The 26,873-nt window shown below is 42.2% G+C and overlaps 1 protein-coding gene across 2 annotated transcripts; it reads right to left on the bottom strand.

Moving 5' to 3' along the window:
* Window positions 1-1,650: 1,650 nt before the first annotated feature.
* On the bottom strand, window positions 1,651-26,006 carry Kpc2 (Kip1 ubiquitination-promoting complex subunit 2). 2 transcript variants are annotated; one of them, XM_077649012.1, is made up of 10 exons: window positions 25,585-26,006; window positions 25,347-25,408; window positions 25,163-25,270; window positions 24,910-25,012; window positions 23,958-24,066; window positions 19,113-19,237; window positions 16,528-16,649; window positions 16,347-16,433; window positions 14,178-14,316; window positions 1,651-7,064 (listed from the first exon to the last, which is right to left on the bottom strand). In XM_077649012.1, exons 1-10 carry the CDS (start codon window positions 25,838-25,840, stop codon window positions 6,922-6,924), a joined length of 1,254 nt encoding a protein of 417 aa, XP_077505138.1. In that variant the 5' UTR covers window positions 25,841-26,006; the 3' UTR covers window positions 1,651-6,921. The 2 variants fall into 2 exon arrangements, with proteins under 2 accessions (XP_077505138.1, XP_077505139.1); XM_077649013.1 differs by having other exon boundaries at window positions 23,958-24,054.
* Between the last annotated feature and the right edge of the window lie 867 nt (window positions 26,007-26,873).

Here is a 26,873-nt window from a genome sequence, read left to right as displayed (position 1 = left end):
GAACTGCCGCAAGGGGGCATGATGCAGTTTCTGGACATTCAGTTTGATTTCACTGGCGTAGATCATGTGTGTTGGGTGTGTAACCCCCCTCCAAGAAAAGCCTCATGCCGTTCAGCAGTGCCCATTCTAAACTGGTGAAACGAAGTATTGCTATGACGTACTTACACGCCGCTCTCTCAAAATCATGTTCTCACTACGTGCAGGCTGGCTTTGAAAAGCAACTTCAGAGATTAAACAAGGCTGGTTATCCCTGCCTTGTTATAACCGGTTTGTGAAGCCTTGCTGCAGAAGACTAAGCAGTCTTTGAGCAGTGCTCTATCAAGCAAGCAGCGAGATAAGAGGCCTGTGGCAGTGATTCCGTATTTGCACAAAATAGCGCACAACATCAAGAAGATAGGGGGTCTTTAAGGTGTGAATGTAGTGTTTTTAGCACCATGCAAGCTTGGCAAGATATGCTCCATGATGGACAAACGGTCCCCGAGGTGCGCTATCAAGCATAGGCAGCGTTATACGGATTGATACCGCTCAAGAGTGGGCGGGTCTACATTGGGCAGACCGGCCATTGTTTCAATGAGAGAGCGATTGAGCATAAACGGACAATAAAAACAATGAAAGGGGAAACCTTCCTGATCACTGCAGAGATTGCCAAGATTGTGGACCGGTGCTGGAAGAGGCAAAGTTTATCGGCAGAGGCAAAGCTTATCGGCAGAGGCAGAGAGCAAGTTGAAAGGGAAGTTATAGAAGCATTTCACATATAGAAAGGTAGGCCCACGTGCATTAGCACTTCGTTCGTCAAACTCAGCGGGCAGGAACTGGATTTTTTAGATGGTCATGTGTAGATCTTGTCTTTTAATCTTGCTATCATGTTCGTAAATTTTTCAAGCCTTGTTCTGCAAGTAGCAATTCTCTGGCTTTCATACATAAATGTAATCATTTTCTGTACATATATTTTTTCTTGTTAGCTTGTCCTGGCTATGATAATGCACTGGTGGTGATAATGTACTGGCGTATAAAGGTGGTGTTTTCCGCAATAAACTCAGTTGGTAGTAGGCGCTCTTTCCGTCTCTGTGTCTTCCTGTGTTCGTTCCCTTGCACCATTCGACTTTATGATGAACCAACCAGCCCAACAGCAAGTACTTTTCATATTCCAGTCGGATACAACTTAAATCTGCAGTGAAGCTCCGCCCACATTCAGGACCACTGCACAGAATTCTTCCACGACAAAAAAGTAGCCCGTAGTTAAAAGTTTTCTCGTAACCTAAACAAGAAACTGATCACCAGAAAAAAAATTATAAGCCTTATAATTTTGATACTGGGCTTGTTTAATAAAGTCAAACATTAAAAAGCCAATTTAGTTTACTGTTGTGTTTGGCTAGTGGAGTAATACAGGGCACCGTGGATCGTGGCCCAGTGTTAGCAACTGCCATTTTTTTAAGCTGTATCCTACTACAGTTGAGCTATTCAAAATCTAATTGCATATTTGGACTCCACATAAAAAAGCAAACTTTCGTGGCAATTATGATCAGGATTGTGCTGGAAATAAAAATATTTTGAAGACCTGCATCCCGCCTTAACCCACATATGCTGGAACTTCCAAAATTTGAAAAAAAAAAATATGTTTTTATATAAAACATTAACTTCACTTCAGAGTTCAGAATCAGTCTTTTATTGGTCGAAATAATTTTCTCAACACTGACTTTTCAGCCATCTTACAATGTAGAATATTAGACGATTTTGCCACTTGATACGTTTGGTAAAGCTTCAAACATCTGACAAACTTTAAAATCACATTTCCCATCACGTGCGGAGGTGTTATGACAATACACAAAAATTATTTTTCTAGCACAACCGCAACACAGTCGATGGGGCTGAGTCTGAAAAATGGCGCCCAGAGAAGACTTGCAGATCTTTCTGAATGCAGTCAACGCACAGAACTGAACACACACAACACAACCCTTCCACAGGAAAACTTGAGCCTCTTGAACCTATGCTAACGCGGGTGCAAGCTTTTACACAGACTTTTAGAACCTTTAGAGTTACTGCACAAAAAGGCATTGCCTTACATGCAAGCCGCCGCGGTGGCTGAGTGGTTATGGTGCTCGGCTGTTGGCCCGAAAGACGCGGGTTCGATCCCGGCCACGGCGGTCGAATTTCGATGGAGGCAAAATTCTAGAGGCCCGTGTGCTGTGCGATGTCAGTGCATGTAAAAGAACCTCAGGCGGTTGAAATTTCCGGAGCCCTTCACTACGGCGTCCCTCATAGCCTGAGTCGCTTTGGGATGTTAAACCCCCGTAAAACTAAACTGCCTTACATGTAGGACACTAGGCATATGTGGATTAAATGATTCATGTGGTTCTTCACGACATCCTTTCCCTGTTCCATTTCAAATCTAGGCTAATTATATAGTTCACAATCCTATGGTTGCTACAGCTAGCCTTACACAGCGTACTGTATATCAAAGTCAAGAAAAATTTTTTCTTCCCCACTAAACCAGCGATCAGAACTAAGCAGTTTCATGAAGAACATGAAAGATAGCAAAAAAAAATTAGCAGGATTGTCTGCTTATCACTGTTTAGACCTTCGTTGCAGCACCGTTGCTTTCAATGTACCATGTTTATCTGCATCAGTGTTGCAAAACATCTGCTGCTTTACCGATACTGGTCCCCGTATCTGTGCTCCTCCCTCCGAACACAATGGCCTACTAGAAGTGAGTGTGTTAAACCAAAATGATGGCGCCATCTGCACACAAGAATGCATCTTTTGTTGCTGCGGTGTAAAGCTCAGAATAGAGACTATGTCACACACCCAATCAAGCGAAATGGAGATACAGCAGGCCCCAACTCCCGAAATATTTTGGCTGAGCCTACGGAGCTCATGCCACAAGAAAGCATTCAATGGGACCTGTCGAATGGGATACGCCAATTTCTCATAACTTGACGGATGTGGCAAATGTTTTGCAGTGCAACTATTTTTCACAAACAGAACTGAACCTCAAATTCTGTAATATGCATACTACACTAAAAAAATAGCAGCTTTTAACCTCAGTATGCAAGTATGTCTACCTTCACCATGCAGGGTACAATGCAACAACTACACGTATTTAGGTGCACCGGTTCCACAATTGCTGTTCTGTGCCAATCACCCTGTCCATACTGGCTGGCTAGCAAGAGCACACCCCTACAGGTGGTTGCAAAAAGCTGTGATGTCAACACGCGCACATTGCTTCCATGTGATCACCTTCTGATGGATGGTCAAGCGACTTGATGACATCTGTTTTTGGTTACTAGTGCTCACAATAATGCCAACGACATCACCAACTGTGAAATAAGTTCCTACAAGCAGCTTTCTTTGGAAGAAAAAAAAAACTTTTCACTGAGACTTCTCTGTCCTGAGGTGAAAAAGTCAAATAGTTGTCCTTTTTTTGCCCTGACTTCGCCCTGAATAGTTACATTTGCTTGCTTCTTACACTGCTGATATCCCCTTCAGGTGCCAATTAAATCTGCTGAAAGCAAAAGCCTTTTGCATAAATGACCATCAGTAGACTAAGCAGAAGTGATGTGCAAAAAATTATGCAAAAATATTCATATGCATGTTTAATTTGCATCCACATTTGTGGACATAGTGCCTCAAACCTGATACATGAACGTAAACACTGCTACATTTGCTTGTTTTTTCTAACTGATCGTTAGACATGAATAAATGCTTAGCTGTAAGAATATGCGCTTCGGGGAATAATTCTGTAGTTCATGACTTATGAAACAGATAAAAGCAGTCAGTCTGTGACGACTGACTTCGCCCAGAGCATAGTTACATTTGCTTGCTTCTTACACTGCTGATATCCCCTTCAGGCGCCAATTAAATCTGCTGAAAGGAAAAGCCTTTTGCATAAATGACCATCAGTAGACTAAGCAGAAGTGATGTGCAAAAAATTATGCAAAAATATTCATATGCATGTTTAATTTGCATCCACATTTGTGGACATAGTGCCTCAAACCTGATACATGAACGTAAACACTGCTACATTTGCTTGTTTTTTCTAACTGATCGTTAGACATGAATAAATGTTTAGCTGTAAGAATATACGCTGCAGGGAATAATTCTGTAGTTCATGACTTATGAAACAGATAAAAGCAGTCAGTCTGTGACGACTGACTTCGCCCTGAACATAGTTACATTTGCTTGCTTCTTACACTGCTGATATCCCCTTCAGGTGCCAATTAAATCTGCTGAAAGGAAAAGCCTTTTGCATAAATGACCATCAGTAGACTAAGCAGAAGTGATGTGCAAAAAATTATGCAAAAATATTCATATGCATGTTTAATTTGCATCCACATTTGTGGACATAGTGCCTCAAACCTGATACATGAACGTAAACACTGCTACATTTGCTTGTTTTTTCTAACTGATCGTTAGACATGAATAAAAGTTTAGCTGTAAGAATATACGCTTCACAGAATAATTCTGTAGTTCATGACTTATAAAACAGATAAAAGCAGTCAGCCTGTGATGACAGGCAGAAGAAAATTTGGTATTTCGAGCACCGAACGTGGCTTTTAGATGTGCAGCCTTCACATCGGCACCATTCTGTAATTAACGTGTTCAGAAGTTGAGGCCAATGGTTGCTTTCATCATAAGTAATGCTTCAAGTCCGGCTGCATTGAAGGGGCCTCGAGTGATCTGAGCACAGGTGGAAAGGGAGAGAGAGATAGCATCTCGCAGCCTCTTTTACACATGGTATTTACAAAAAATGAGAAGTGATTTTCAAAGGTCGTTGTTCGCTCAATTTATGTCAGAGACCTGAAACAAGCTGTCCCCTCGCTCTACCAATGTGCTGATTGTTGTTTTGTAGCCTTGGAGCTGAGCGGCCAGCTCTGAACTGGCCATGGTGTGAGGGCGCGGGCTCCCCTTTTTCATCCCCCCTTGTGTAGCGCTGCCAGTTTGTATTTTTTTCCGTCTCAGGTTTAACAGAATATGTAATGATTCTTGCTAAACGAGAGAAAAAATGTTTTGACCGCCACTGAAAACGGTTGCTTCCTCCGGATTCATGCGTTCTACAATCTAGCACAGGTGGTCTCTGATCCCTTTTTGAATATTTGTAGGGGGCCTAAGGCCCTCCTAGACCTCCCTGACATTATTCACTGGTCATAGCACACTGTGTTTGTTGGCAGTGGCTCAGATAAGTGGCGGTTCTTTGCGACCATCTGCTGGTCTTCATTGCTCGGTCAGCCGCACTTCTTTGGAAGTGCTTCTACATCGGCTATTTTCATGAGAAACGCTTCAGCGCTGTAGTTGTCCAACATTCTCTTTGTACAAGCATGGTTTTCAGCGCCCGTAAGCAGTAAGCCCATTTCCTACCATACATGAACACAAAAACAGCGCATTGTGGCGAGAAAACGCCACTTTGATATTTTCGGCATTAAGGCATCATATCCATGTATGTGGACACACCACTCTGAACGTCCACCGCAGCACTCTTTCTTCGTCTGTGACAATGAAAATTGCTGTGCCGTTTCTACATTAACCTATCGACATATTCCGAGCCCTAAATTGCACCATTCATGATCATTTGTAAAGACAGAATGCAAAAAAGAAAGCCATTTACTCAAGCCTCCAAAGAAAGACGTGACACACATTTTATTTTTTTACAAATGCATTTCACTGCATTTGCAAGAAATGGTGCCACAAACTTGACAGGGAGGGTCAAAATGGTAAGAGTGCGGTATTCAAAGGTGGAAATTCGCCTTGCGTACGAAAATATGACGAGGCTTAAGTAGCATCCATATATGTGGACCCAGTGCCTGAAGGGGATATACAGCATTTGTTTTCCTTTTTCTCATTGGAACGGTGAACATGAATACTGTCACACTTGATGCCATGCTGGCTGCCCCAGAATACCATTTTAGACTATTTAAGTTTAAGTTCTCAAGCTTCGGCATTTCTGAAAGCAGAAGACTGCTGACCCATCTGCAGTGGCAGGCCAGTTGAGGCGGTCAAACATCAGTGAATTATGAAACCACATGACAGCCCACACTACAATTATGAAGGAGGATAAAGTAATAGAAACAACAAAAGCACATCAAGCAGTAGTGAAAAGAACTAGGAGTGTGGAGTTCACAGCAGCGGTTCTGATCCCGTAACAATAAACCAAGCAGCAAAGTTGTCCATGCCATTCTGTTCACAGCATAAAAATACAAAGTAGAACATGTCAACACTCACATGAAAGGTTGTGAATGAGAACTATGCAGTAAGAGATATGCCAAGTGAGTCTTTGTTTCACCCCTATTCTGCCTATAGAACATAACACTGACAAACTGCCTTTAGCTGCGACTTTTTTGTGCGCTACTAGTTTGGTACTTTTGTACTCTTTGCAAAGCAATGAAAACAGGTCTTCTGGCTGTTGAATATGGCGAGCAATGTCACAATAGCAACAACTGCTTAGGCTTAACTGAATAATTAAATATTAGCAATGGCACTCAGTAGCTAAAGCCGCAAAAGATGCAATCTCCAAGCGGTGGTTACAAGAAAACAACCAATGGGATGTGCCGCGAGACATCTTGCAGAGTTAACATTTTAATGAAGGGATCCTAAATAAAATTTGACACTCATATGGTTCTTGACAAGGTCTTACTGCAACCATCAAACTGACAATGCTGGTTTAAGAAATTTAGGATAAAAATTTCTCTACTTGCACTATGACCATTCTTACTTGGCAGGTATCTCAAGTCAAGTACTGAAATGACTGACAAACTCATAAAGTTAAAAAAATGCAAGACTTTCAGGCACTGGATGCCTTCAGAAAAGCAGATGACTGGATTATATTTTAACTGGCTACCTTGCTTCACTAAACAGCCTATGAGCCCCTTGTAGCTTTTGGGCTCATTCGATCGTGATGTCACCACTTCCCTCTTATACTGTTTGAGTTCATGTCACTAAGGGCCTGGAAAGTTGTACAGAGTGTTTCTCAGCATGGTAGATGCGAAAGATTTGGCTCAGAATAGGAGCAGTGTCAGAGTCATTCAGCCATCGGGAGGCACATCCAGGATTTTCCAGCATTTGTAGTAGAGCTGCAAGCAAAAAGAAAATGCCTCACATCAACCTCTGGCCATGATGCATGTTTATTTTCGCATAAAAGAATAAGTTTTCTAGGATCCTCATCATCGCAAGACTTTCATCACGGCTAACTTGTGGGATAAATAGTCTAGCAGTTGCTTGTAATGACAGCAATGGAAGTTAATTTTGCCTTAACTACCATTTAAAGGAATAATGCTACTGCAATCACATAGTAAGGTAATGTATCGAAAGTTGGGTTTAACATTTAAAAGGTGCATATGGGCATGTCAGGAAGTGGGGCTCCTAGTTAATATCAGCCACTTCAGATTAGTTAATGTGCACCAATATTGCACAGCACACTGCATTTTCTGCATTTTGCCCCCATTGAAACGTGGCTACCATAACAAGAGTTTGAATCCACAACCTCAGGCTCAGCTGCTGAATGCCACAGCCACTCGGCCACCTCAGCAGGTGCTACCGTCACCGCAGGTTTTTTGCATGACTGCATTCATCTGGGCGTGGAGCACAATTAACACTCTGCAAGTTGCAGACAGGAACACAAGTTCATTTGGTGGCAAGGCAACAACAGCATGCTCACATGTTGTGAGCCCACTCTCACCCGCAACCTCGAGCACTAAGTGCTTCCCGCTCGCACATCGCTGACTTCGTGAGTGACCACTGGCATGAGGCCCACACATCACCAATGCTGCAGTTGCCAGTCATGCAGTACATACCATGAGCAGAGAGTGGTAGCACACTGCCATAAACATATCTCGTCAGCCGTAAACAGATCTGTGTGAATGCATTTCCCATGCTTCTGCATCCAGATTTTGTTTGTTCTAGATGATATGAGCTTCAGGAACCCATGAGATTTGTATCATTGAGATTCTACTGTAGTATTCCAAGTTACTGCATGCTATCAAAAACATCACATTTAATTTTGTGAACTGCCATATTTAAAGCACAATAGACTGCTTTTCCAGAACACCAGAATCCTGGGTGAAAAAATTTCGAAGGGCACTTAAGATTACTTATGTGCTCTGAATGCAAAAGCATGCACGCGGGGTGATCGGCTGTGGCGATGGCGTACTACTCCAATGCAGTGGTCAGCGAAGCTGATCTGTTCGCGATGCCCAAATGAAAATTGCAGACGACGATATGCAAACTCAGCGCAACAGACTTGCAGTTAAGCGCATGGGGTGTTGTGCAATGGTGAAGGTGTACTACTCTAATGCAGTGGCCAATGAAGCTGATCTGTTAGTGTTGTCTCAATGGAAGTTGATGAAGACGACGATACCCAAATCTAGTGCGAGAGACTGGCAGTTTAGCGCGGGGTGTTGCGCTTTGGTGATGGCGCAGTGCTCTAATGAAATGGCCAGCGAAACTTATCTTTTCACACCTGCCTGGGTTTGAAACCCACTATGGGAGAAATTTTATTCAGAAATTGTATTTTTCTTTCTTTCCTGATGATGTACGCTCCGTCTATGACGTCATGAGGTCACATGTGCTTTCGGACCGTCCGGCGTGGACAACGACAACACCGGATTTTCCACCTCATGATCAACATAATGCTTTCGCATAATTAATACCATCAGGCACATGGCCTGATCCCAGCATTGAAGAAGGAATGTGTAGCTGACTGCAGCAGCCCTTGGGATATACAAGAACAGCAATTTGTTAGAATTTATGATTACTACCTTTGTCTGTAAAGTTTCGAGACTGATTTATTTTCTTTTCTAGAAATGATTCCCCAAAACAAATGTTGGTGCGTATGTGTAGCGCCATCTTTATAGGCTAACCTGAGCTATTTATGTTAATTGCTGTGGCAGCCGCTAGATGGCACAACATGTAGAAAAATACGTTGTCGCTAGTCGTCTGCGCATTCTACTGTGAGTGCATGTGGAGAGATGGACGTTCACCTCGAACAGCGTGTATACATAGAATTCTTTGTGAACCTTGGCAAGACAGCCACACAGACGTATGAGCTCCTTCGTGATGCTTACGGCAGCGGGACATCATCGCGGGAGCGAGTTTTCGATTGGTACAAGAGGTTCGTTTCGGGGAGGACGTCTGTGGAAGACGACACAAGGCAGGGGCGCCCTTCAAACTCACGGACTGAAAGTAACATGGATCGGATTAGGGAAATCGTACAGCAAGACCGCACCACTACAGTCCGCAATCAGATGCTCTCGACATTAGTAAGACAACATGCCACCGAATTTTGCATGAGAACTTGGGGAAACGAAAGCTGAATGCCAGTCTTGTGCCGCACTCCCTCACACATAACCAGAAGGACACGCGGGCATCAGTGAGTGCTGATTTGCTCTCCGAGGCAAAGAAGGATGCTTCATTCGTCGCCAGCATCACTGCTGAAGATGATACATGGTGTTTTCAATACGATCCTCAAACAAAGATGCAGAGCGCCGAATGGCGGTCCACAAGCTCTCTGGTGTCAAGAAAGGTACGGTGACAGAAGACCAAAACAAAGACGATGCTTAGTTTTTTTCGATGCCAGAGGTGTCATACACCGCGAGTTCGTCCCACAAGGGCAGACGGTGAATCATAAGTTTTATATCCGCGCGCTCCAACATGTGTGATGCACTGCGACGCCGTCGCCCTGACTTATAAGCGTCTGGACAATGGACCCTTCTTCACGATAACGGCAAGGCCGCACACTCTCAGCGTGACAAAATTTCTCGCCATGCACAGCATTACTGTTCTTCCCCATCCGCCATACTCGCCTGACCTCTCCCCATGTGGAGCCGCCGCGGTGGCTCAGTAGTTATGGCGCTCGGCTGCTGGCCCCAAAGACGCTGGTTCAATCCCGGCCGCAGTAGTCAAATTTCAATGGAGGCGAAATTCTAGAGGCCCGTGTGCTGTGCGATGACAGTGCACGTTAAAGAACCCCGGGTGGTCGACATTTCCAGAACCCTTCACTACAGCATCCCTCATAGCCCGAGTCGCTTTGGGACGTTAAACCCCCATAAACCAAACCAAACCATCTCCCCATGCGATTTTTTCCTGTTTGCTCGTGTAATTGAGAGCCCTAAAAGGTCGCTGGATGGGGAGCGTGGAGGCCATTCAAGACGCCACAACAAAGGAGCTGACAGCCCTCCCAAAAGAAGCGTTTTCCAACTGTTTCCAGGACCTCAAGAAGCATTGGAAGCTGTGTATAGACTGCAAGGGAGACTATTTCGAAGGGGTGCTACACAAATGATTTCAATGTTAAACGCATCTTTTTTTAAATGGACTCAGTCTCGGAACTTTATGGACAAAGATTGTGCATATGTTGTTTCAAATACATCTGCCACTTCACTCGTAGTACTGTGAAGAAAAACATTAGTTCAGGAGAAAAATGTCATGCGTTTGGTATAAAATGAAACATGCATCCACATTGCAATGCTGGAAGAGTGAAGTGGATTCAATATGGCAGGTGCAAGCTAGCTTTGATAGCTTGCAACTCAATGCATGCTGGCCTGCATGTATTGACAAATGTTTCATCTTCTTAACACCAGTGATGCATTAAATCTCAATATAAATATAAATTGCTCACATCTCACTGGTACCCAACGTGGCAATTTTTACATCTCAACACTGTTATCTACTAATCCATGCATGCAAGGCTCAACTAACAAATCATTGTGGTAGTGACTGGTTCTCTTCTCATTAATACAAGGCTCAGCTAACAAATCATTGTGGTAGTCTTCTCATTTGTAAAATCCATTTTTGAGCCGTTTCAGTGTTTTTTTTCTAGGCACCTTGCTCATCACCATTCTAGCTTAGATATGAAACATCAACATGAAAAATTTACTTGTGCCATATCTTCTTGCAACCAATGCCATTAAAATGTCATGACTAGTTGTAATTGGAGCACACAGCTATGATGTCAAGAATTTTGGTTCAATAATTAAAACCACAATATGATTAAAAGCTGAAATGTGCTGAAAGTGCACTAAAATAGTTCATTTTCAGCCACCCGTCGCGGTGGCTCAGCGGTTATTGTGCCCTGCTGCTAACCTGAAAGATGTGGGTTCGATCCCGGATGGAGGCGAAATGCTAGAGGCCTGTGTACTGTGTGATGTCAGTGCACATAAAAGAACCCCAGGTCGTCGAAATTATTTGGAACCCTTCACTACAGCGTCCCTCACAGCGTGAGTCACTTTGGGACATTAAACTCTATAAACCTAAACCATTTTCAGCCACAGACTGCCACATCTTCTTCAGCTATTTCAGGACGAGGAAGAGCCTGCCATATCTGCATCGCTTATTTCAGCATGACGAAGAAAGTGAAACACCTTCCCCCTGCTTCAAACCACAACTGTGTTTTTTTTCCCTTCTGGCGAAATTGGCACATAACAGCAAACTGTTGCATCTGCAAATACAGTGAAACACAAGTGAATGCAAGCAAGTTGCACCCCCCTGTTCATCAAGCTAGCGACCATCTTGTAGATCTCCCACTAAGTATAGCTAATGAAGAATATTTGGAAAAGTTTAGAATTCATTTCACCTGCTTGCATCTAAAAAGAATTGCTGTGCCATGTGCCTTTAACAAAATGTGCCTTTAAAAATCAGCACAAATATTTAAGCAATCCCGCAGTTTTTTTTTTGAGTGAGTGATTCTGAAGTCCACTTTAATGAACTTTAACATGAACATTCAAAATGCAACCACACAAGGATTGTATGTGCAACCACTTGGCTTTACTGCATATTTTGTTCTCTTCAAAAATGGCTGTGGTTTAGCCCTGGAGTGATGCGATAGCTACAGCTGTCCGAGTGGAACTCGCTCAGTTGAATTGCAAAGTGTCTTTTGCCGCTGCGTTTCGCTGGGCGTTCCTTTTTCATCTTTGTCCCTGGACGTGGATTCACTCTCTCCCCCTTTCCACTACTCCCCCACTCTGTTTCGCCGGCGCGCCGTACCGCCGGCAGCTGCCACAGTGGCCATGACGCCACCACGCTGAAGGCTCGAAATGCTAGCGTAATGTAGGCGCGCGGCGCACACACCAGCTGCGTGCTATGACGTCACTTTGCACATGCGCACAACTGACGAGGCGGGCAGCATCTCCTCTCCGCCGTCAGTGCAGCGGCGAGGCGTGCGGCGCACACACCAGCAGCAGGCTATGACATCACTCTTCGCATGCGCACAGCTGGCGGAGCGGTGGTGCCGCGGCTCAGCGCGCAGCCACGCTGACCTCACGAAGTGGCTGGCGCAGTGTAGCTATCGCTACAAAATTATTACCTGGCACATGGAGGATAATGTTAACATCTAAATATACTAAATTGTGATCTCACTGCTTACTGTTACTAAAAACAGAGTGACTTAAGATCTCCTAAAACACAGCCTATTTCAAACACTCTGGTGAGCATAGCTCAGTTCAACTCCACACTGCAGGCTTCTTTAAGCTGCCTTAATAACAGGACTTCACCATGATCACTTTTAAAACAGAACCCATTCTATATCAGAACAGTTGCTCTATGCAAGAGCATTTATGCGTTAATTACTGTTTTATTAACTTTTTGCTAGCAGACAAGCTAAGAGAAACTATGCATGACTCTCGACCACACAGAGGTGCCACATATCCCCCAAAAAAGGTGGCAACTGTTCAATGGAAAATAATACTCACCAAAAGAAACTGAAATTTATGCCCTCAAATGAACACCACAAAAAATTCTGCTGAATTTTGAAAAAATAGAAACTCAAGTCTAACCCCCAGCTATAAAACAGATATTGCCAAACTTTAAAATTCTAAAAAGCAGCCCTTGAACACTAACCACACCGAACCGAGAGTTACCCTACAGATGAAGGAACCCAATGAAAAGAATGGCACATCAAAGCATGCAAGTCTATAAAAAAATCATTGAGTGTGCTCCATCTCACAACTTGTTGGCAGTAGAGTGACAGCTACAAACATGAAGCAATGCTTACACATCAAGAAGAAGAATTCCAAAGTGAAAATTCCCCTTGTACTCCTGAGCCAACCCTCACAGGCCTGGAAGTTGCCACCTCGTGCTTGTAGCTGCTACCCACTTGCAACAGGTTGCAGGATGGTGCGCTTAGTTTAAGTAGGGTTTCATATAAATGACAAATAGACACTGCATAAAAACTACAGTCCATCCTGGATATATCGAACCCAGATATGTCAAATTATTGCTTATAGCAAACTGTCATAATATCCTCTCGAAAATCGCACGTGAAAGTACAGCAGTATTCTTTGCGTTTATCAAACTCCCGTTCAGCGGAATATTCAGTATATCGAACTGCACACCACACCTATGCAAATGGCGCTTCTCTTAATGGCATTTCCGCTATCTTTTTTTTTGCTACGAGGGATGTGCGGCCTTAACAACTGCTGGCACCGCTACCACAATAAAACCGCATGCGGTGAACGTGGGGTGTGCGTTAGGGTAGCCTTGTCTGGCATGCTTCTATTTTAAACACGACACTGCTCTCATGTGGGGAAGCCAGCATTCGCTGGACCGGTTGGTGAAACCAGCCTAGTTGACCAAAGACTTGTGGCGGCTCTCAAGTGGCCTGCTTTGCTGCCGACGCTGATGCACAAATCTACTGTACCCTAACTTTAATTGTGATGTTATTGCATTTATAGTGTACCAGCAACAGAATCAGACCTCTTAATATTAGCGGAGGCTTCTCCCAAAGCACCGTATTCACACTTCTAGGTTACAGATAAGCTTATCTGTTGCCATGTTTTTTATATCGAATTTTGATATATCGAACTATTTCAAGACTCCCTTTGAGTTCGATATATCCGGGATCGACTGTAATTTCATCTAAGTGAAAACTAGGATATTCGGGCAAACTAGAAAACATTTATTAGGACAAGAAAAGCCCCACTACCATTCATGTCATGTATACTTTGCATATCTGAGATGTGACTAAACCAGCTGCCTGCCCCACAAAGCTAAAAACTGTTGTTTTTGAAGTACTCCTTGACATTTTTTCTTCACCTGCGATCCTGCAGCTGCTGCCACTTTGCGGTGCTCTCACATAGCATTCAATGTGCTGAGAACATCTATGGTTTGCTCGACTCGCTCGGAAGGTGGCACTGGGCATTATAGAATGGTGGCACCTCCACACCAGTGCATGAGGCAACACAAAATTTTACACGCACCTAGGAGTGTCTTCGGAGAACACAAACCGAGCTGCACCACCGGGTTGCTAACAATGGACCTATAAATTGCACTGCTGGTATCGAGGCCCACTTGCAAATCCACAGGCTTAGGTCGTCGATCCCCAAGTAGCCACTCACACTGCAGAGGCAGAGATAAATGAAATGCAGGCATCATTACATAAAATCTTCTTACTACATAGATATATATATAAAAAAAAATCATTGATGCATCAAGCAATCATGTAATCAGCACTTATCACAGTCTTCTTCATGACCAACAAAAGCAGGTAAAAAATACAGTGAAATTGTTTCAGCTGACTCCAACCGTTCTGCTTAACAACGTTGAAACAGTGCAAAATACGATGAAAAAAGAAGAGTCAAGACACCTCATTTGTGCTGCTTCTCTTGCTTCCTCTCTGTCTATCATCTTTTGTGCTGTTTTAACAATATTAGGTTCCAACTAACTTGTCCACCATTCCACCCTCCAGAACAACTCAAGTATCTGAAAAAAGAATTGTGCCGCAACCAAGCCTGTTCATATTAAAATAAGAAATTTTGAATTTTTGCTTATGGTACCTGAAAAACAGCATCTATGAAGTCACCAAAGCTTTTTTTTTAATACTGAAATAGCTAGCAGCTGTAGCCTATTTCCAGACAGTTTCAGCTGGACCATGTAGAAGCACTTCTCAGCAAGGTTCGCCACTTTTGGAACTGGCACAAATCAACCAGAGATGCCGCTGCAACATAGAAGGTGTAAATGTAAGAGCACATAGAAATTGAAGGACTACAGACACCAAATTTTTGCTTGCATTTTTTCTTGTTTTAAATGATGCGTTAGACATTAATATACATGGATTACTCCGTGGCATTTCCCTACGGCCGCTAAATAATTTATAATTTAATTTCTTCTTGACGCTGTTTCGGCGTCAGTTTCATCAACCAAACGATGGCTGTGACGTGTAGTATGTCTTTAGGTGATGTGAGGCATAAAAAAATTGCAATATAACTGCTGACATGTCGTTTGTTGTCATTCCAGTTCTTGAAGCAGGCTGGTTTAAGTGTTGTTGTGAATTAAAATGATGTATCAGCATTTATATTGCAGAGTTTTTTTCGTTCCTCACATGACCTCAAGGCCAACTACACGTCACAGCCATCGTTCGGTTGATGAAACTGAAATTGAAACAGCATGAAAGAAGAAATTCAATTATAAAGTATTTAGCAGTCATAAGCAAATACCACATGGTGATACACATATTCTAATGTCCAATGTGCAATTTGAAAGAACAAAACATGCAACTGAAATTAGGAGCCTATAGTCGATTAAGATGGAGTAGAGTAGGCTACCTCATCCGAATGCACTATTTTTGTTTCAGCAGTATTACGGACCTGCACATATGACTTCCTTGAAACATGCATCCTAAAGCTTCTCAGCACCAAAAGCTGATTAAAAGATGGTACTAACACTGAAAGGGGACACATTAGCAGCATTTTAGAAGCAGTTAACGGGCAATTCCAGGCATTTTTTGAGCATCTTACGTCGATAAAAACATTCCACTCCTTACAGCCCCCCTCTCCAGCACAAAAAACTGTTTTTTGAAACACCAAGTAGAAGTATTTTAAAACAGCAAAAACCAAGAAACCAAAACTGAAATTGGGTTTCAACCAAACAATGACATCACGACAGACCAACCTATGACGTTACTGATACTGTCACACAATCTATAGTGTGCGCATTGACTAGCTAAGTTGGCGACTGCAAGCGACACTGTGGGTCATTATTTGTCTGAAATGACCAAAAGCAAGCTCGAAATTTTGTCTTTCAGCAAACGCAGAGCTAATGCAGACAGCCCTCTGTCCAGTGACGTCACGCACTTAAGGTTGCCCATAGAAATCTCCCGAACTGAGGTCATGAAATGGGAACTTTAAAACTTGCACTGCAACAAAACGTCACCCCACTGCGAAATTTGATGCAAAAGATCAGAAAACTGCAAAGAACATAACGTAAAAGTTTCAGTAAAATCCGAGTAGGAAGAAAAAAAACACCGGAGTTGGCCTTTAAAAGATCACTCTTCCTTGCTAACGCCGTGCATAACAGTACCAGTTTCTACTTGAATAAATAATCATGAAAGCTGAGGCCAATCTACTAATGCTAAAATGGTGAGCACATACTGCAGCTTCTTGGCAGTTGCTGTGGATCCGAAGAGCATCCAAGATTGCAGTTTCAGAGAAGCCCATTTCCTTGAGATTGCTCATGGCCTAAAAACAAAATTGAATAAGCTGAAATAAATTTAGCTCAATTTCAAAAAAAAAATTGAATTTGACTTCAGTGTCCTTGCATTATTTTTAATACCTTTTTATTCGGCTTGAAATCTTTGCGCTTGTATTCTTGAAAGCATTCAAGCATGGCATTCACAATTCCTTTTTGTTCCAGTCCACCAGGTACCGCATTGCTATTTGAAATTTCAGCATTTGCTAGAATAATAAACAAATAAATAATAAATAAACTGATTATAAGGAAAGAAAAGGGGCAGTAACTGTCTCACTCTTGGTGGACACCTCAACCACACTATGAGGGAAGGAATCAAGCAGGGAGTGAAAGGAGGGAGAGAGAGGTGCCATAGTGGAGGGCTCCACAGTAATTCAGAACACCTGAGGTTTTTTAACATTCACTGACATCACACAGCACATCGTTGTCATTGAGAATTTGCTAGAAAAGAATCAGTGTCACTCGTCAGCTTCTGACAGCGCTTCCTAAATCTTACCTCATTCATAAAACCTTTATTCGTAATAAGAAATTCAAACCAGCAGGCAAGTGCACAACATAAGGACTTACAAACAGAGCACTTGCAAATACAGTAGACTTATTTTAAGAACTTGGTTAAGATAAATTTTTGGATAAGATGAGCAATGTAAGAACGTTTGATTGGCTTCCCATAGGCCCAATTTAAAAGTCAGCTTAAGGCGAACTGTTTCACATGTCTTTCAGTTAAGAGGAACATTTGCAGTGACCACAAACACCACAGCGCATCTATCAATGTCCGGAGCATACGCGCAGCACTCTGAAGACAATCAAGAAAAAAATAAACATTTCCCCACCAAGAAAGCTTGCCTGAACATTCGCACAAAGCTGTGGAGTGTGCCCGTTTGTTGACTTCGAGCTTAAACAGTTTTTCAACCGACGTAGTATTGCAACATACGCTTTCGTAGCACGGAGATCTGATTTCGCCAAAATATGGTGCCGTAGGCGCGTTGCCTGTGATGGACGTAAAGATGTGCTGCATCTGCTCGTGACGTTTATAATGGCCAAGATGTGGGAAGAGTGAGATAAGAGACAGAAAAGTTTTAAAAGGTATAGATAATGCAATTCCGAAGCCTAGCAAGCTGGGCACTTTCAGAGTGATCGGAGCCGAAGGGAAAGCGAAAATAGAACACAAATAGACGTTGCTGCGGGAGAGAGAAAAAGAGAAATCAGGAAAAAAAAGAAACAAGACCAGAGTTGCTTTTAAGAGCTATGACGAGAGCTTGTTTCATGCCCTGACTCTTCAGTTCACTTCATGCGTACCTACCGCAATAAATTCTCTCATACTGTCGCTGCCAGATAATTTAATTTCCTGTCCTCATGTAAGAGATATCTGAACATACTTTTGTACACTTACATAGCCTTTTTGGGGGCACTTTTGATAAGAGTCTAAGTTCATCTTAAAGACTCTATTGTTCTGTTCAGCCAGACACCTGCATTTTCTCTTGATCAAAAGGACAAAAAGAAAGCTGCTGCCCTTCATGTGGCCATAAGAAAACAAAGAAAAAACTAGAAATGCTAGCTGCTGCTCCCGACTCCACATCTCACAGCAACAAAGAAGGACTAATGACTATGTTAGCACTTCATGTATGCTGTCACGCAATTAAATCAGAACGTGCTGAGAACATTAATAAAACAGAAAACAAATGGTGGTGAAATAGGTACTGAACATTATGTTTTGCCTTTTCAACGTGATGCTTTAAAGCTCTATTCCCGTGCCTCTACTATGTGAGGTTTTAAAGCTACAGTCTTTGTTCCAGAAACAGGTATATTATGGTACAAGGCTAATGGTCACATGCCATTAATTCGCCACATATACCCAAGTTAAACAGGATGCTTCTCAACTCTGACTGCTATCTCACATCAGCATAAATAAGCAAAAGCAGCTGCATGACATAGGCAGTCATTCATGAGCTCATGGGGAGAAGCTAAGTGACAATCTGTTTATCAACCAGAGGACAACCATAAAGTAAATCTGCCTCAAATAATGTAACAATCAGAGCATTAAAAGACACTAAATTGAATTTCAGTTACTACTGTCTGCTGTAGGGTAAGTTGTGCAAGTCACTGTTCAACCGTTCCTTGCTCCAGAGCACCATGCTCCAGTCTTCATTTATAAAATACAGATAAAGAGAAGACATCTGGCAATGCTGGAAACACGGGCAGCCCAAGGCAGGCATAGTGTGAACTAACGCCGTTATGCGAAATACCTTGCATGCCTCTGGTTGACAGTTTGAGATTTTTACACAAGGCATGTGCCATCAGTATGGCTATTTTTTGCAATTATTTTTGCAATACATATCTCACTTTAAAGAGCTTTTTGTTATAAAAACAAGTAGTAAAGCTACTTTCTCAAGTAGTTTTGATTCTGCTTTACAACTTGAAGTGATACTGCGATGTCGTGAATAATGCTGCCAACTGCTTTGAGAGCATGAGAAACAAAAAAAAAATTGTTTCAAGACTTGTAATACAAGGTCTACTGAATATGGTACAAACACAATGATATTCAAGTTTTCGAAGTAAATGCATGGTGGACAAAGCCATTTCTAATGTTCTTTAAATAAAGGAAACACCACATGCAAAAAAGAGAACAGTTTTTTAAAATCTACAGCAATAGTGGACAAGCATCAACTAACCTTGCGTATCTGCACAAGCTTGGGCAGCAGAACTGGCATCCTTTGCAGAGGTTTCAGACTCTACCTCTTTCTCTTGCTTGCATCCCTTCGCAAGAAGCCATTCCATTGCAGCCATAGGACACATTCTAGACATAAAAACATACAATTCTGATGTACTCTATCAGTATACTCTTTGCAATCATAGAATTTACATGTAACCTCAATTTGCCAAGATAAACTGATATCCCCAAGATTACTGTAAATACTTCAATGAAACCACAGCCAAGAAAAAACCACTTAGTTTAGAAAACAACTTTAAAATGAATGCTCTAGGTGTAATGTGATGATACTTGAATGTTTTTTTTTTAAACAAAAAAAAATCTTCCAGGCTACCAGTAAAAAATATACTATATAGGAGCCTCTTTTGAAATGATTACATGATGAACAACTCCAAAGACACTTAGGCTCTTAATGCACAAGTGCTTTAAAGGTCCAAGTTATTTCAACGGAAGCATTACTGCTTGACAAACTAAAGAATGCACAACCTGTTTCCTAGTCAACTACACGCCTGTAAAAATCTGCAATCCAGTTCTATATGTCATCAAATGATTACAGCAATTCAGCAATGAGACTGCAGAAACAGAAAATGCTTATACATACAAAACTGAAAGATATGCATGAATTTTATAACTCGAAAAGCCTTCACCCCAGACGCTAAAACGTAACTTGCTATGATATCAACTTGACCAGCTGTTCAGACACTCTGTGCATGACATACTCTGGCATCAGCCACCATCAGAATCTTCTTGATGTACAGAGCAGAATCATGTACAAATACCACTAGTGTTCACCTAAAATGGTGCCCAACAGTCTGCATTCCCTAATTATGGCATGCAGTCAGCAGTTCACAGTGTTTGTTATTATGTTTACATGAGAGAAACTCTATTACTTATTTATTTATTTATTAAAATACCCTAAAGGCCCTCCGGGGAGGGTATTACATAGGGGGGGGTCACGAAGCACTTTGACAACACTTTGCTCGAAACAGAAAAGAGAGAAACAAAAAAAATACAGTCACCATTTTGAAGTACAGTAAAAAACAACAACACAATAACGCAAATAGAAAAGCGTAAAAATTCAAACAGCTGGAATTAAGAATACAAAAACAACGCAGAAAAAAAAAGAATGGAAAAGAAACATCTGGAAGAAGGTAGTGGTATTCGAGGGCGCACAAAAGAAGGATTACTAACTCTATAAATGTAAAGTGGTGCACAGCGACGTCACATTCTGATGTGAGTATGCAGCATTTTGTGAAATTTGCCTGGGTGAACCTCGGTGGCAATATCTGATGGTAGGTTATTCCAGTCACTTATGGTTCTAGGTATGAATGATTGCACGTAAAGTGATGACCGACAGGCTGGGCGATTGACTTTGTAAGGATGATCACGGCGAGGGAAGATGAGGCAAGGAGGCTGGAAGAAGTCATCATGCAAAACGTCGTGGTGATAAAGCTAGTGAAACAGAGATAGGCGAGAGTGTTTTCGTCGTAGTGATAGTGGACCTAATTCGGCATGATTTTTTAAAGATGTAACACTGCTGTACGGGGAATAGTCCGAAAAAATGAAGCGAACAGCACGGCTTTGCAGGGGTTCAATGTTACGTATGATGTAATCCTGGCTCGGGTCCCAGATTGCACATGCATATTAAATTTTAGATCTGATTAAGGTGGTGTATGCGAGCTTTTTTTAAGTGTGAGGGTGCTTCCCTTAGTCTGTCTTAATGATTCCGAGTGAGCGATTAGCAATTGCAAGAGTAACGTTGATGTGATGATGCCATGTTAGATCAGTTTCAAAATTTACTCCTAGGTATCTGTATGCGGTAGTAAGCTCGACAATATTGTTATCTATAAAAAAGGATGTTCTTCTGCTTCATCGCACAACTCCCCTACCATTCACTGAAAACAGACCTGTCAACCTTTGTGATCTGTAGTGGCCATGGCCACTGTTGCAAAAATGTTCGAATACACCAGCCTGCACAAAAGCAAGAAGACCAGTAAGTCTTGGTGGTGCAGGTGATAATATGCATAACGATATATGAAAACATGCCAGGTGCGCCTAAAATGTGACCAAATAATCATAAGGCTTGTTGCGAGGTGGGTACAAGGCACCACCCCAAATGAGGTGACTTCTGGGCACTGCAAGTATGGAACCAGCAAGATGGATCCTCTGGATTAGTCTCAAAGGTTTCTGGGCAGCTTCTTTCACTAATAAAAATATATTTTCATTTGATTCAGTCACTGCACTCTTCCTCTTTAGCTGTCTGCTGGAATTAGCTATGATTGCTCTCACCACTAAAATTAAATCCTACATTAGTGTGGCTTGTGCAGATACGCACAGATTCCTTGTGCCATACTATTCTATTCAACAAGCTTGACGCTATTGGCATAACTGGGCCTGCACTTATGTGAATCAGAAGTTATTTAATCAATAGAAAGCAAGCCGTATTCATCTCAGGGTTATACTCAAAATACAAGACTGCTAACATTGGAGTTCCGCAAGGCTCACTTCTTGGTCCTCTCATATTTTTATTATACATTAATGACCTCCCTACGAGCCTTAATAATTCTAACTGTTTTCTTTATGCAGATGACACAACCATGTTAACCTCGAATTACACATAAACAAGCTGCAGAGAACGTATTCAACTGGTGCCGGAATAATTTGCTGTCTATTAATGCATCCAAATCTAGTTTTATAGTTTTCATCTCACCTCATAAAATTATTTGCGAAAACCAGTCTGTCAACATTGCCTCAAACTCGACCACTGTCGCTAACTATGTGTCCTTTCTGGGTGTGGAACTTGATAGACATCTCAAATTTCGGACTCGCATCATATTCATTTCTAAAAAAAAACGGCATTACAATACTAATTAAAGTTCGCCCATATTTGGATGTTCCCACTCTCATTTCCCTCCATTACTTGTTCATTCACACCCACATTCAGTATTGCATTTCTTCTAGGAGAAACACATACCATTCGTATTTATCTTGCCTGGAAATCATCCAAATCAAGCTATACGCATTATCACTTATAGTCACGGCTCAGAAAATGCCCTTCGTCTGCTCCGATCACACAATATTTTATCAATGCTCAAAATACTCGACTACAATTTTGTACCCTTATGTATAAATCTGTTAGAGAACTACTTCCATTTTCGCTAACCTCCAGTGACCAAATACCACATTGCAACAACACGTTTGCTAACAACAATAACTTCTTACTGCCTAAACCAAACACTAATTAAAGAAAACAAACAGTTCGATTCCACACTTTGTAATTCCTTACCAGTTAGTACTATTAAGTATTTATGCCTTTAATAATTGTTTTTTTGGGGAAAGGAAATGGCGCAGTATCTGTCTCATATATAGTTGGACACGCCTAAGGGAAGTGATAAAGGAGAGTCTGAGAGAAGAAAGGAAGAAAGAGGTGCTGTAGTGGAGGGCTCCGGAATAATTTCGGCCACCTGGGGACCTTTAATGTGCACTGACATCGCACAGCACGGGCGCCTTAACTTTTTGCCTCCATCGAAACGCAGCCGCCGCGGTCGGGTTCGAACCAGGGTACTCCGGATCAGTAGTTGAGCGCCCTAACCATTGAGCCATCGCAGCGGTAAGGCGGGTAATATAATTATGCCTTTAAATTCGCTCTTTGTCAGTTTTTACAATCATCCTAATTATCTTTCTCAAGATAAATTGTTCCAGTATTATCAAATACATCATTTTATGACTTATTTATCGTGTTGTTCATTATATGTTTAGATGTGTAATAATTTTGACTCAAACAAAACTGCTTGTAATATTTTTCTCATGTTTCATTCAGTGCTCCCTATTGATGCTAATGGCTGTATAACATTTGCAACTGCTGACCGTATATATTTTTTTTACAACTGTCTTTACAGGAGGTCCCATCCACAGTCTCTGACTTCGGGACCTCCTTCTGCATTCCAGTGTTTTTGTAACCTGTAGCCTGCAATATGCAATAAATGAAATGAAACCTCGTCATCTGCATACTTTTTGGTAGCTTCAGACGATTTATGTAGTTTCTCTGTTCATTAAAGCGACAGAATTATCTATTCTATTCTGTTGTGGGGTTTAACATCCAAAAGCAACACAATATATATGAAGAACGCCATAGCGGAGGGCTCGTGTTTAATTTCGACCACATGGGGTCCGTTACCATGAGCTGACATCGCATAGCACACGGGTGTTTTAGTATTTTGCCTCCATCGAAATACGGCTGCCACAGCTGGGTGTGAACCTGCGACCATGAGGTCAGCAGCCGAGTGCCAAAGCCACTGAGTCACTGTGGCAAGTACAGCGACACCACTGGTCGTAAAATACTTTTCCAAGCCTTTAGTTCAGCTTTAATGGCTCATGTCTGCAAGTTATTTATTTATTTCACAATACTGCAGGTCAGATTGGACCAAGCAGGAGAGCTCTGGATTGTATCATATAACAATGCAGTTATTTCCCAAAAAAGCACCAAACCATGTTGTGTACTGCTGTGCCTTTGTCACGTGCACCTTAGCAAAAGTGACAATTAACTCCTATATGCTCATTTTGCCTCTTTGCTTTTAGAATAGAGAACAGCAAATTGAGAGACTGAATGAAAAGTATGAAAGGAAGGAATGCTGAAAGAAGGAAAGGCTCACTACTTTGCACTGCTCAATTTTTCTGAAAAGTGCAGGTGATTTCAAGACACCTCTATGGTGACTACATGAAGTCTTCACAGTTTATGAGAGTAAAAGTAAAGCATTTAAATCTACACTTCTGCACCCCATAAAAAATCAAGTCTAGCCACACTTACTTGTTTTCTCTCAGTGCTTGGATCGCTTGCTGCTCCTCAAATCCCATCTCCAATAGCTTTTTCAAAGCTGCTCCGTCAATTTCAGGCTCACTTCTCTCTGTAATTTTGCCTTGTGTAAAATGCAAAAGCCAACATAAACAAAGCTGCAAGGACTGCTTGGAGTACAATTTGCAAACAATGCAAAAGTAAGCTTGTCAACCTCAACACTCTGCAAGAGTACAGCTTTATTAAAAGGAAATTGCTTTGGAAATGGTTTAATGTTACTATGAGAAGTTAAAGCATTCACTACAAGCAGTTCAATAAGTTCAAGTAGGGTAGCAGCCCCATATGATCCTATACAATTTCATTACAGTAAATCAAAAAATGACACAGTTGTGGTTCATTTTAAGAGTACTATGTATGCTTCTATGAGCACGTGTCTAAATATGAGCAAGCTCCACTTACAGCAAATGAAACATGCATGAGAAGGCATTACCAAATTCAGCATGCTTTACCTAGCAATGCTAGAGAATGGAACTCTTGCTATAAATTCATCATCCAGCAAGCCCTACTAAAATGTGCCTGAAGAAAGTTTTCATCCATCACCAGTACAGAGATAAACATATTGCAGGTTGCTACCAAATTTGTTTTTGCATGCAGCAAAGCCATTTTTCCCACAGAGTTAGAAGTAAAATTGCCTAACTTAAGGGATGTGCTCTCGTGAAAGATAATGATGCATATGTTAAACAGTAGTCTAAAATTTCACGCACTATTCTTAACTTTAGAATGGGAATTAATAGGGAAGTGCTCTCAGCTTGCTATTATTGCCCCTGAATTTCAGTGCCTGAACGTAAGGCATGAAAGAGGCCTGTGCTCAAAATGAAGCACAAATGTTGACGCACACCAGAGGGAAAAACGTTTAAAACATACCCCCTGAAAGTTCTCATAACTGGGTGAATTAAGATAAACTCACTCTGCAAGTTCTTGAAGATATTTTCAATGTCTGGGTGATGACGAAGGAGTTTCTCAGACAATTCCACAAGTGAAACTAATATTCTTCTTAGCTCGGTGTGAAACTGCAACAGGGACATAAGCAGCTAGATCAAACCATGCAGACATAAAAGAACACAAAGCATAGATGAAACCGCATGGCGTTAACAAGATACGATTGGGAAGTGAAAAGATGGCATGTCAAAGTAAAAACGGCGAGAAAATTTACAACTTACATCAGGAACAAATGGTACATCCATGGCAGGTCTGTCGAAATTCTTCGGTTCAACATTGGCGGTCGCCACATCGATGACTGCTTTGTCCGGAATACCTTGTTTCTGAACCTGTTATAAGACGTTAGCTTTGCACAGGCACGCAGTGAAACAGCGGGCACAAAGCGGCGGAACATAGATAAATTACCTCGGATGATTTGTTTGAGTTGAAAGAAAAAGTTGAGCTACGTTGCAGCAGCAGCAGTTCATCTGCGCACAGGAAAAGGGTAGCTTGTAAGCACATTCAGTAAATGTGACATAACTGCGTCATACTCCAGTAAGAGACACCGGGTTACGCAAACGAGTATGCCGTCGATTCCGCAAAAAGAAGCGCACATTTCGAACGAACTCTTAGGCGTGCAAGCCTGGCTTGCCGGAAGGCTCACCTCCATCGCGGAGTTTTTCCTCCCTGACGGAACTCTGATCACACAGCGGTCTTGCCTGGGAAACAGATACTAACTTGAAGTAACCAGACAGCTTTATGCAGTCCAGCGGGTTCTCGAAGTGGGTGAGAGACATTTGCTTCAGCTTTTCTATCGTGTACTCCGGCAAAATCTCCACGGTCCATTCAACACCAGTGCTGCTTATAACGCTGATCTTCATCTCGCACGCACCACTGAGTCCTGTGCTTAGGTATAACATATCTCATAAATAGCAAGGAGAGCGCACTTAGAAGAAGTCTGGGCGTAGCTTTTCATGTGCTTGCGAGTGCATTTTCGCAGCAACTAAATAAGAATGAGACAAAAATAAACATCAGCTGTTTGCAACGCACACGCCTCCAGCAGCCGAAGAAATGCAAAGCGCCGTCACGCCACTCTCGGTACGCTTGGAAACCAAAAAACGCGTTGCGCTGATAAATTTATACCTTCTCATTTTACAATTCCTCATGAAATGAAAATGTGCATGAATTATTTTTAAATTATATCGTATGTTTCGGCCTTGGTATCTCAATGCGTCATCGTGATGCATTATTTTGCAAAAAAAAAAAAACTGTCAGAAACCATGAAGATACTGCGCTGGCCTGAAGTACTTACAGTGTTCTAGAAGGTTGTAGTGGCAAGAGCGAAGCGGGTTTCGGCGGGAGGAGCGGAAGCAAAAAAAGCGGTCGGCCGCTCGGGGCACTGCCGTCGAATACTGGAGGAGAAAAGCGAGCCGTCTGCTTCGCCGCGTCGCTGTATTGAGCGGGTTTGAGCGTTGCCGTTGGAAAAAAGTGGCGATTTCGTCTGCTTGGAGTAGTTGGGGTAAGAACAGCAGATAAGAATATTCCTTGAGGGACGCAAAAATGTGCAAAAAGACAACAAAACTCGGAGAGCGGCCCTCAGACATGTGGCCCTGCTCAATTAAAAGCCACCTGCGAACACGCACGCTGAACGAGACACCCTGAGGAAACATTGCTGCCCAAAGGCACAGAGAGTGAAAAAGCGTATGGGACAGAGAAAGTGCAGTGCATAGTAAGCTCGGCGGCCAACGAATGCAAAAGTTGACAAACAAAAGTGAGGGGTAGCAGAGGGGCGAAGGGGAAGAAGATGGGTGGAATGAAGCGAGGGAGGGGTTGCGAAATCACATAGGTACAGCGAGAAAGCGGCGGTAGAACAAGAAAGAAAGGGTGTGAAGAAGAGGAAAAAGAATGAACCGAGAAGTGGAAAAGGGACAAGAGAATGAGGCGTGAATAGGA

This window comes from Amblyomma americanum, chromosome 1, assembly GCF_052857255.1.
Source record: "Amblyomma americanum isolate KBUSLIRL-KWMA chromosome 1, ASM5285725v1, whole genome shotgun sequence".
Classification (NCBI taxonomy): Eukaryota; Metazoa; Arthropoda; class Arachnida; order Ixodida; family Ixodidae; genus Amblyomma; species Amblyomma americanum.
This window is presented reverse-complemented; position numbering and strand designations above follow the sequence as displayed.